Below are 12,611 nucleotides of genomic sequence, written 5' to 3'. Positions count from 1 at the left end.
TACAGACTTATTTTTTTTTGTTCTATGAACTTATTTTTAACAGTTTATGTTTGCTCTATTTTCATGTTTAAATGACACACGCTTAGTAATGTAATAAAAAATATCGATTAAATTCAGAAAACAAACAACAACAACCACCACCACAACTAACATAAATTTCATCAATTAAAAACCTAACTAACTAGAGTTATGATTTTCATTAGAGTTTGTTATCGTCATTGATCCATGCATCAGAGCAATTATCTCTTTGGCAGGTCTTGGTTTTCTTAGTTTACGCAATAGAGCAAGAATTTCTTTTGAAGATCAACCAACCATTGCATACAACTCGATCAGGCCTTTAGAACTAAATTGTCAAAAGATGAAAAATATATTCCCTACTTCATTGTTGTCTTTAAGCTCCACACAGTTGTACTCAACACAACCATCACCTACATATTCAAGTTTACGGTAAAAAAAAAACCCTCAAATAAGTTCTTCCACCTCCAATGGCATCTGTAACTGCTTTTCTCAAAGTAGCAAACAACATTTTCTCACTAATTTTTATGAACTTAGGACTATTAGAGCATTCAAACAATAACCCCTCAAAAGTTGATACCACGTCATTATCATAATACACAACAACGACTATCCTTCCATCTTCATTCCAATATGATGAAAGATCCAACACAATGCATTAAGCTTCCTCATACCACTCGTATTTATTATCATTTTGTATTGTTCTCTCTTGATTCAATTATCAACAACGGTCAAGATTTTACTAGCAAAATAAACTATTCAAATTACATCAAGGTCTACAAGGACACTATTGACTTGTCAGACTATCATAAATATGATTGTTAAATCACAATATAAAACATTAAAGTTTACTTTTAAAAAAACTAAAACTTAAAAAAAAACAGAATCATGATTTAATTGTGTAATTAGGGGGTGGAATCACATAGTACAACAGAAACACGATTTTGTTGTGTTACCCATCGTATTTTCGTTATTCAATTGGGGGTGAAAAAAATTAACAACAGAAGTATGTTTCCATTGGTTGAACAACGAAAATGTACTTTTGTTGTTAATTTTTTTTCACCCCCAATTACATAACGAAAACACAATTCCATTGTATAATAATTTTTCAGGAGACAATTTCAAAATATGGCTAAAGTACACCCACATTAATAATACCATTAATAAAACCGTAGTGTCAATAACAATAACCATAAAAAAACCTAAACATAAATTCACATAGCCTATGCTAGCTCTCAATCACCCAACAATAAGAGTGATTACACATAAGCTAAATCGATATATGTTCTAGAATATTTCACATTTAATTAATTTGATTTACTAACAATATGTTTGGTTTAACATTTGACAAGGTAAGATCCATGTCAATTCAGAAACAATGTTGTTTAGCTTCTATGATTATGTAAAGTTTTGACATGAAAATTTCAATATATGCATATCCAAGATTTGGAACCAAACAAACACTAAATAAGTGACTATAATAGCCTTTATAGGATAACAAAAATCGATCAACTAGTTTGGACAACTTAGAACAAAAGAATACTATGCATAATTTGGCCAAAAAATGCAAAATGAGTAAGAACTTACATCAATTGGTCCAAACAAAATATTATAGGCTTAATTGCATATTTTATCATCTAACTATTATTATTTTATGAATTTTACCACTTATCTTTGTGTGTGTGTGTGTGAATTTTACCATCCATGTTTTAAATTTTTGCACAATTTTATCATATATAAGTTTCGCATTTTACCCATATACTTTTCAATTTTTGCATATTTTACCACTATATTGGTAACAAAACGATGTCATTTCACAAAAATTAGTGATAAAATAATGTTGTTTTTTTTTATTTAACTTTATTAGTGATACATCAACATCGGTAAAATGCACACAAATTAAGACTTGAATGGTGAAATTTCAAAAATGATGATAGTTAAGTGATAAAATGTGCAACTCAGTCAAGATGTTAATCACTAAACAATATAAATAACCACAATCCTAAGTAATACAAACAATGGTTCCTATAACGGTAAAATACATTTTTCTTGGCATATTTCATTTTTATTCCTAAATAAAATTTTGAATCTTGATTCTCATTTTTACCCCTTGTCATCAAGTATCATTATTAAGTAATGATATGATAATCACATGGCTTGTGAGGTAGACTAATCTAATGTGATTATCATTATCACTTGACATAGATGCTTAATAACAATTATGAAAACATTAATAGAGAAAAATATAAGAACAAATAAGATTAGTCAAAAATTTGTTTAAGGAATAAAAATGAAAGTCTTCAAAAATTTTAAGAAGAAAAAATATTTTATCCTTTATAAAATATAATGAGAAAAACTTTAAAAATTTCAATAATCATGCTTACAATAATATGTGTGTGTATGTATATATTATATTCCCGTATAACTTTAATAACTAATACACCATTTTTATAATTTGATATAAAATATGATTTTTATTAATCTAACTGTTGAATAATATCTACATATTAATAAAATTGTTTGTATCAAATTTTACCGAAATTGAACAACAAAAAAAGGTAATCAAATTATTCATATATTAGTATATTTTAAAATATTTATATTACATCAAATCAATTTTAATCTATATGAACAAGATAATAAATAATTTTATATTAATATAAAATCTTTCATATGTGATATTTGTGAAAGAAACTTTCAATCCAATAGTTGTTAAAGTTAAACACCAAATATAATTTGATACACATGAGCCACTCTAAAATATGTAAAAAAAAATTGACATAAAAGGCTAATATTTAATTTACATAAGTACCCAAAAATCAATTTTCGAATCACAAAATCATAACAAAAAAGTATTAGTATTGCCAACAAATAAAAGGATGTTTTTAAAAAATTCAGGTCCAAATTACTACAATATATAATTCTAATATACACTTTATTTTTAAATTAATTAGTATAAAACATCCATAGCATCCAAGATTATAAAAAGATATGCCAAACAACAAAAATAATTAAAAACATTTTTTTATGTAAAGAACAGAATTCGGATAACTCATAAATACCTTATAGCAATAAATTTTAATATATTCATTGATAAAAAATATTATGTCATTAACATAATCATATGAGTAGTAAAATTAAATTATATAATCAAAACTATTATGACCATTAAATTTTAAATTTAATAGTAACAAAATTAATCAGTTTCAAGTTGAGAGAAATTTGTAAAATTCTCAAAAACAATTTAAAATTAATAAACTTTTACGCAATAATTAATTGATATAAAATGTTTTTGGTCCTAAAAAATTCCCAACATTATTCCATAATGATAGTAAAGTTAAACTTGAGTTCAAATCCATGACTTTATAGGTAAAATTTGTCTTGACATATAATTTATTTTCATTGTCATAAACTACTTTTGAGTATCTCAAATTCTTTTTTTTTTTTTATAGTGTCTGAAATTCTGTTAACCATATAAAATTACCTCTGGCTAGTTAATGTTTCAAATATACAAATTATCTTTTTTACAACATATCATAACCTAAACATTTATTTTAATTAATATACAAATTTCAAATTCAAATTTAAATTATTCCATATAATTATAACACATTTGAATCAAAGAAGGTACAAATTAAAATTCAAGCTATAATTGCGTAATCAAATCTTACACATATAAATCAAAACATGTCACCAAAACAATAAAAAATGCACATATCAATCAAAGCAACTACAATTAAAATTCAAACCATTGCATAATTAAATCTGACACATACAAGAAGCAACAGATTCAAATTCAAAATCATTTCATAATTTATTCTTACCTAAAATCTAATTTAAATGTGTCTTTCATAATTAAATGTACGCATGTTGTTGTTCATAATGTCACGTGACAGTATGTTCTTGAAACATTTCACAAATAGTCTGTCTTATCTTTTCATCATACTTTAGGACACATACGATTTCTCTCTAACGTTACATGTTAGATTTTTTGTTTCAATTTAAATTAAACTTATCATTTCCTTTTTATTAAAAAGGAAGTGTAATTAATGTTCATGAATATTCATATTATGAATTACCTGTACAAAAGAATGAAAAGCGAAACTTTTAAAGTAGAAAATGAATATTGTACGTACATCACATCAATGCTTTTACTAGAATAGTTATCCCTATAAATATTCTTTATATTTTTTTACTGCCGCCTTCTTTATATGTTTTTATTGAATAGTAAATTAAGACATTATTTAATATATTTTGATAACAATTTTTTTACGCCAACTTAGACGTCATCAATGCTTTTACTTTTATATTTTTTTATTAATTAACCTTTTATATTTAAGTATAAATAAAAATATTATAATATTTCTTAAAAAAAAACAATATTATAATATAATATAATAATTCATATTAAATATAAAATATAATGACATAATTATTTTATTATTAACAAATAATTATTGTTTCATTTAAAAAATATTTTGTAAATAATAAAAATATATTTCAAGATATTACTTTTATATATTTATATTTATTAAAAATAAAATGAAATATTGTTGATACCTTACAAGTTGAAGTCATCTACTGTCATTTAAAAAAATCAAAAAGTCAATCTATATTATTATATTAAATGTGATTAAATTTTAATATTAATTATATTATGATTAAAATTCTATTTATTATTTATGAAATATTTGTTATGTTGTTAAGACTAATGTTTTAAGTAATAAAATAAAATAATACTAATATTTTAAATTTTATATGCATTAGTATAATATATTGTTAATATTTTCATATTTTAAGTATAATTAGTAAAATAACATATTGTATATAATAATTAATATAAAATATCATTAAATAAGAAATTACTATAATGAAATGTAGTTTTACTATTTACATAATATAAGAGACAATAAAATATAGTTAAATAAAATATTAATACTTAAAAATTAAAATATTATATGATCAATTGTTATATTATAATATATGATATTTATTTAATTTATTGTTTATTATTTTATATGAATAGTTATACTTAAAAATATAAAAGTAAAATAAAAACACTGATGACCATAACAAGTTGGAGTCATCAGCTTTTAAAAAAAATAAAAAGTCAATTTATATTATTCAATTATATTATTATATTATATGTGATTGAAATTTATATTAATTATACTATTATATTATAATTAATTTTTCTATTTATTATTTATGAAATATTTAATATGTTATTAAAATTAATAATTTAAGTTTTATATTCTTTGAATTGTCTCCTTTAATTATATATATTATTTATAATTAAGAAATTTAATAAAAATGACCTTTTTATAATAGCAAAAATTAAATTTAAACTTAATCTCATATAAATTAATCAAATTATCCATTACTAAACGGACCCTAGTGAGTCCTGAATAAAATTATTTGGAATACTAAAAACCATACTGTCGTTCAATTTATGATTGTGATATAAATAATAGTGTTTTGTTTTTATTATAGTTACTCAAAAAAAATATTATATTGATTCACAGTATAATTTTTTTTTACAATGTGCCAAAATTAGAGAAAAAAAAACATACGGACTGGGTTCATCCCGACACAAAAACAACAAAATTAAAATTTAAAAGACAATAACAATTCCTTTAACATCCTTTAAAAAAAAAAATTCCTTTAACAGTTCAGAAAACCAGATCGTGAAAATGAATTTTTTTGGGTGAGCATATCTCTTGGTTAATTTGTCCGACAGGTAGAAAAAAAAAAGTACATAAAACTAAAAAGTGCCAAAAATCAAACGAAGGTGCATACATAAACTTGCAAATACTAATAGTAGATAGATCCATGAACTAGAATTAAAAATATGTTTAAATACATTTTTTTTTCATAATATAACGATTTTTATGTTTTTATCATTGAAAAAAAATCATTTTAATCGTTAAAAATATGTTTGTTTCTTTAAAACACTTTGAACAATAAAAAGGTATTTTAAATAGTAAAACTTTTTTATTAAAAATGCTTTAAGGACATAAAAAAATAAACATATCATGTAAGGATTGAAGCGATTTCTTTTTACAATAACGTAAATGAAAAAATATTAAATTTCATCAACAAAAATATATTTAAACCTTCAAAATATAACGAATCAAAAAGATAAATGAACCAGAATTAAAGCCTTGTAATGAAAAAGGCAGAAACAAAACCACTTGTGAACTTAGTTTGGTCAACAGAATGATAAAGGAGAAAGTGATATATACTTAGCCAATCATAAATAACAGACGCTCACGCTCTCTTTGTTATGTTTTTCTCTTTTCCTATACAACCTAAGACCCCACAATCTCAACGGTTCAAACCCAACGTCTCCCTCACACCACACTGTTTCATTTAACTATAACAACACTCATCCCCCTCTCTCCATTTTCCTAAGTTTTGCACTTTCTTCTCGTCTCAGCACCTCACACCCTTGTTTCTTTCTTCTCTTTCTTTCTCTCACAAAAACAAAACAAACCCCAACAACAACGCTTCTTCCATTTTTAGCCACAACCCAATCTACCAAAAACACACGTACGAGGAAACAGGCAGCAACAACGTTATTTTTTGTTTTAGTTTTTGCTCTTGCTTTGTCCACGTCCGTTACGCAAAAAGGCTCTAAATAGAGGCCAATGAGAACGGAAATGAGGTAATGATGATTTGTGAGCATTTATAAGCCATAAAACACCCTCCTTCCTTCGTTTTCGTATAACAACGATCGTTTCCCCTTCATCTTCTCTCCCTCTATTCCTCTGTTTTTACGTTCTTGTCCTTTTTATTTTTTATTTTGTTCTTTTCCTCTGTCCACGAGAAGAGTCTCGCGAGGTTGCTATGTCTCCAATCTCTCCACACGCTTCCCTGAAATGGGTTTCTGTGTTTTCACGTTCGCACACACCCTCTTAAAGGTTTGAACAAACCGAGACAAAAAAAAAAAAAAAACAAGAAGAGAAACAAATAAGCCAAAATGGCATCGTCCCAGGTTGAAATCGCTTCTTCTTCGCCGTTTGGTTGCGTTTTGAGGGACCGCAATCACCGCGAAGCATGCAGCAGGGAAAGCAGCAACGTGAAGGGCACGCATCATCATGCTACGTTCCAAAGAAACATGAAGAACTTTGTGATGGACCTTAACACGTGCATGGTAGTGTCTTCTGATTCGACAACAAATAAAAATGAAAACAACAGCAGCAGCAGCAACAACAACCAGCGGAAGGCTCCAAAAAACAGCCACCTAGAGAGGCTTCGTATCACACCAGCCAACCCCTTTATTAACAACAACAACATCAACAACAATGAAACCTCGTTGGCCTCGTTGATCAGCCCGAGACACTCGCGGCTTCTCGATCGATGGGCCACGAGACAGGGTTGCCAGATGGTGTCGAATTTGGAGAATGAGGCAGAGTTGTTGTCGATGGACGACAATGACATGCTTCCAAGGACTTCTAGTTCCTCCGAGGAGGAGGACTCATCCTCGGAGACTCAAAACCTGGGTGGTGCCTCTTCTCTTGTTCAGATATGGGAGAAGAGGCTGAACCAATCCGGTGTCTCCAAACCCAATACACCAAGGGAGAGGATTGGTTCGACCTCTTCTTCCATAAATGAGAATGCTAATGCTTTCTCTTCGGAGAATGCTAATGCTCTCACTGGGGAGGAACAATGCTTTGATGGACCCTCAGGGAACGAAGAATCTTTGTTCCCTGATTGGGAATCTAGTGATCATTCCCTTTCGCCAAGTGGCAGGTCGGAGAGGGACAGGGTCAGGGTTGCTGACATCATAAAGAAACTCACTGCTACAAACCCGAATCAGAGTCCAACACCTTCCTTTGCTGATGACAATGAACATGAAGGGTATGGTAGCAGCGTGACAGGTTCTCCTTGTAGGGAGCGTGAATGTGGTAATCAACAACAACAACAACAACATTCGGAGCAGAACCAGAGAGTTAATTGTTCCTTGCGAATTAGAGGGCGCCGGGCATACAATGATTTGCTTGCACAGATGAAGAATGACAGGCATGGGGAGCTTAACAACCTGGTAGAGCGTGGAGCAGTCTCCAAGTTCCCACAAAGAGGTCGCATTCAGGTGAAAAAATAATCAAAGGGTGGTTCTTTGTATTTTGTTATGTTATACCTTTTACTAGTTCTGATTGTAACTTGTTTTCTATTCATGAATGCAGGCATTGCTTCGACTTAAATTATTGCAACGTGGCACGGCAGCTAATGATTCGACCCGCCAGAAATCAGCAGCATCTGAAGTAAACAACAGACAGCCACAGGGATCTGCAATTATGCAATTAAGGTTTGATAATTTCAAGTCAAGTGTAAACTTTCTTGTTCCTTTCGTGATTTGATTCTCTTTCAGCAGTTGAGTGAATTTCTGTGATTTAACCAATAACCACATCTATTTGATTTACCTTGCCTAAAAGAAAGTCATTGAATTTCAAGGTAGTGGGAAAATGCATTGAAGTGGATAGTTTAAATGCCTATTTATACTCTTGTCAAAAAAGAATGTCTATTTATACTCAGGGACTACCTATTTGTCTGAATTCCGAAACTGTTAAAGATTTCATTCCATAGAGTGGAATTTAGGAAGGAATGTGATGAGAGCTAAGAGCATAGATGCCAGTTGGATCAAGAATTTCCTTTTATAGCTGTTTGATTTTTCAATAATATTTCGTTCATCAAGTATATCATGCGACCACTGCTACCAAGGTGCACAAGATACTGATAGTTTGCATTTATTATATGCAGCAATTCTTATCTATAAATGTCACCAAGATTCTGCCTATTTTATGTTAGCTATTGACCCTTCAACTCATCAGTGCTTACCATTCTTGTAACTTCTACAATTTTAGGTCTTTTATAAAATGAACACAGCAAGGTACATCTTAATTAATTTTCTCCGAAAGATGTTAAATGACAACTGTTTTTATAAAATACAGGGAAAGGTTTAGCAGTGGGGCTGAACTTAGAACTGCAGTCCTGGCAGAAGTAGCTAATCCAAAAAGTCCTCAAAGGGGGACAGCAAACAAAACCACACAATTGGATAACTCTGCCACCACTGATCATCTGAGCAAAGACACAAGCAACAATAAAGGTCATGGCAATGCCAATCATGCCACAGAATCCACACAAAAGTCGGCGTCACAGACTAGAATAGATCATAACACAGAAGAAGCTCATCCAAGTTCAGATGTCAAGGTCCAAGAAACACGTCCAAGTTCAGATGTCAAGACTCCACACAATGACTCACAAGAAACTACCGAGGCAAGTTCATCCACGATTGGTTCAAATCTAAATGAGATAATGGCAGATAGGGCAGAGACGAGCAACCAACAGAATGCTATGGCTAAAAGCAGTAATGATGAGACATTGGATGAGGAAGTGGAAAGTTACCAGAAGTATGCCGAAACCAGTTATGAGGAGACAGTAGAAGAGGCAAGTAATCACAACTGTGGTGATGGGATGGAGGAAGAGGTAGAGGAAATTGAACAGAATTGTTATGAAACTAATTATGACTGGATCAGTGAAATTTCTAGGCCTAGGAGCTATTGGGAAGAGCGCAGGCAAGCATGGTATAGAGAGATGCTTGAAACTGGTTCTCAAAATGAAGATATACGAAGGCTTCTTGAAAGGTATACAATTTTCTGTTAATTTCCCATGAATGTCAACTAAAAGACATTTCAATTGCATAAATGACAGGCTGAACAACCAAACAAGAAACTATTACTATTTAGATAAGAAAAGGTCAAATTTGAACATAATGACTGAGAATTGGACACTGACGCAAGAAAACCTTTTTTTGTATAAACTTCATTGTTCTGAATATTAGTATATTATGCTTGCAGAAGAACAGTGTCAAGTTTCCTTTCTAGTGACTTCAGGGATAGAATGGATAGATTGATGGAATCTCATAGAGGAACACAAACACATCTAGTCAGTAGTCAAGACCGTGAGGAAGATAGTCATGGATTGATGGCATTTTTACAAGAACGCTTGCATTCTACAATAGCTTCTCAAGATGGAAGACATGCGAGGGAGGAAGAAGAGGAGGAGAGTAGAAATCAAAATGAGGAAGAGGAAGAAGAAGAGGAGGAGGATAATGCAGATGAGCAGGAGCAGGAGCATGAGGAGGAGAGCTTGATAAGTGGTTTGTATCATGAAGCTGGCGATTATTCTAATGGATCCTCATCATGGAGTTACAGGGACATCGAAGCTGGTTATGATTTCGATAGAGTTGTTTCTACATCCCCACAACCTTATCAATCTCAATCTTTCTATCCAGAAAGTCGGCACTCTCCATCCACCAATCATCATTCAATTGTGAGTTCGCATTTAGTATTATCTTGATATGTATATATCTGAGTACAAAGCTCCTAAATCTCTCACTAAACTCAAAAACTGCTGTGCATACAGGAAATGGAACTCATATATGATTTGAGAGGGCATATGGAGCTACTTTATAATGAGATATCTGAGCTAAGGAAATCAATAAAGGGCTGCATGGAAATGCAGATAGAATTACAACAATCCATGAAACAAGAGGTTCAAACAGGTTTGTGGCTTTGTGCTCATTTCTATACATTTTTACCTGTGTCAATGTGAGTGCCTTAGTGAAAAATTGTCAATGCATCATTTATGAAGTTCATGTTCTTCAAAAATTCCAGAACGAAGGAAAAGAGGTGTCAATTTTAACCAACTATTTCCGTGCTGGCAATGTCAACTTGAATTTCCAACAATATTAATTTTCATATAAATTTGAAAATGTAAACACTGTTTTCAAACAAGTTTCAGGTTCTTCCACAAGTTTATTGTTTAACACAATCACAATGTTGGTTGAAATTCAATCATTCTGCAAGTTCGAAAAGAAGATTTCGCTTCATCCAAAAGGAAAATCAAACAAAATTGTCTAACACAAGTTTTCTACTTCAGTCGCTTCTAATGCAAGAAAATGCCTTCAATTGCATACCAATTACAAATTTACTTTTATTCACTTTCTGTCCTATCCTTTGTTTTTTCAACATTACCTGTGTTGTGTTGAAGCTGAATATCTCTAGAAGAATAAAGTCTCTACCATTTTTTATTTCGATTCATTACAGTTAAAAAAGAAGAAAAGAAGTCCAATAACAGGACTCCAAAGAAAGGCAACTGCTGCATTTGCTATGAGATGAAAGTTGACTCAGTTTTGTACAGGTAATTGCTTCTGAATGAAACAATGTTGCTAGAAATTATTTATTTCCATTTTCATAGAAAAGTTGCACTCATGTTATCACCAACTTTGCTACAGGTGTGGACACATGTGTACATGTCTCAAGTGTGCCAACGAGTTGCAATGGAACAGTGGAAAATGTCCTATATGTCGTGCTAAAATAGAGGATGTTGTTCGCGTATATGTTGACGGTTAGCCTGTCACAGCGGACAGAATCTCACTCCAGAGGACTATGCTTAGTCCTGAAACTTAGTAAACTGCTACAATTAACACCATACACCACAAATGACTTTCTCCTTTTTCACATATATTTTCATCAAGTATATGATTTTTTGAGGAGAAATTCGTTTGATAACATTGTACATTTGATAGTTTTAAATTTAACCTTTTTTTTCCAGTTTATATGTGTTCGGTATAACAAAGTCTCTCAGAGTCTCAGGGTTGTAATACAAGGATTTAATAAAACAAAGACCAAAGGGTTACACGCACAAATATATTTTTGGGAACATGTTGAAGTGGAATATGTTGCTTGAGGCTAAAAAAGAAAGTGATACCAACTGTAGTATTCAAGGATTTAATAAAAACAAAGAGAAACGGTTACACAAACATATTTAGGGCAACATGTTGAAGTTCAATATGTTGCATGAGGCTAAAAGAGAAAGTGACACCAACAGCAGTATTCATCATCACCAGCAAAGGGGATGAAGAACCAAAGAGCAAGAATTCAGAAGAATGTTTTAATGACCCTTTAAAGGTATTTCAATACCTATTTTCTTTTAAAAATAGAAAGTCAAAACAACATTAGCGATAGAGCCATTAGAACTATATGTAGGTCAGTGAAAAAGGTTGATTCGATTTTTTCATAAATATACTAAATGCAATCTAATAGTACATAAAATTGCAAGGACAAGAAAAACGTGAAAAAAGAAATGGATAGCTTAACTAACATCTTGTCAAATAAATTTAAACATATATGATTGCATCCCTCATTTTCATTTCTTTAATTTAGTATTTTTTTTCAGTTTTACTCCTATTAAATGCAAGTTTAGTAGAGTCTAAAATAAATAGTTGGAGAAATATTGATAAGATTTTAGTGATGATGAAAATTATGTTACTTAGAGGGTTGGCCATGGAGATCAAAAAAGCCTCTGGAATGATATTGGGTTTATTCCACCTCTTCTAAAGTCAAATATGTAAGTGTAATTGACTCTGGTAATCAAAATAATTAATGCAGCCTCAACCTCCTTTTTCAGCCGTAGTTATTCCCTTTTATTCAGGTGGACTATTCATAACATACTTTTGTATTCAGGTGAGTATTTTCATTATTCAATTTTCCTAACTCGATGGATCAAATTTATACGGAAACTACGATGCA

General features: G+C 30.5%; 1 protein-coding gene across 1 annotated transcript; it reads left to right on the top strand.

Moving 5' to 3' along the window:
* Positions 1 to 6,351: 6,351 nt before the first annotated feature.
* LOC114387010 (general transcriptional corepressor trfA-like) lies at positions 6,352 to 11,633 on the top strand. The gene is made up of 7 exons (XM_028347108.1): positions 6,352 to 8,110; positions 8,205 to 8,326; positions 8,970 to 9,662; positions 9,876 to 10,350; positions 10,444 to 10,582; positions 11,127 to 11,220; positions 11,315 to 11,633. The coding sequence occupies exons 1-7, from the start codon at positions 6,998 to 7,000 to the stop codon at positions 11,430 to 11,432; spliced, it is 2,754 nt and encodes a 917-aa protein (XP_028202909.1). The 5' UTR covers positions 6,352 to 6,997; the 3' UTR covers positions 11,433 to 11,633.
* The last annotated feature ends 978 nt before the right edge of the window (positions 11,634 to 12,611 follow it).

Source organism: Glycine soja, chromosome 15 (assembly GCF_004193775.1).
Source record: "Glycine soja cultivar W05 chromosome 15, ASM419377v2, whole genome shotgun sequence".
Classification (NCBI taxonomy): domain Eukaryota; kingdom Viridiplantae; phylum Streptophyta; class Magnoliopsida; order Fabales; family Fabaceae; genus Glycine; species Glycine soja.
This window is presented reverse-complemented; position numbering and strand designations above follow the sequence as displayed.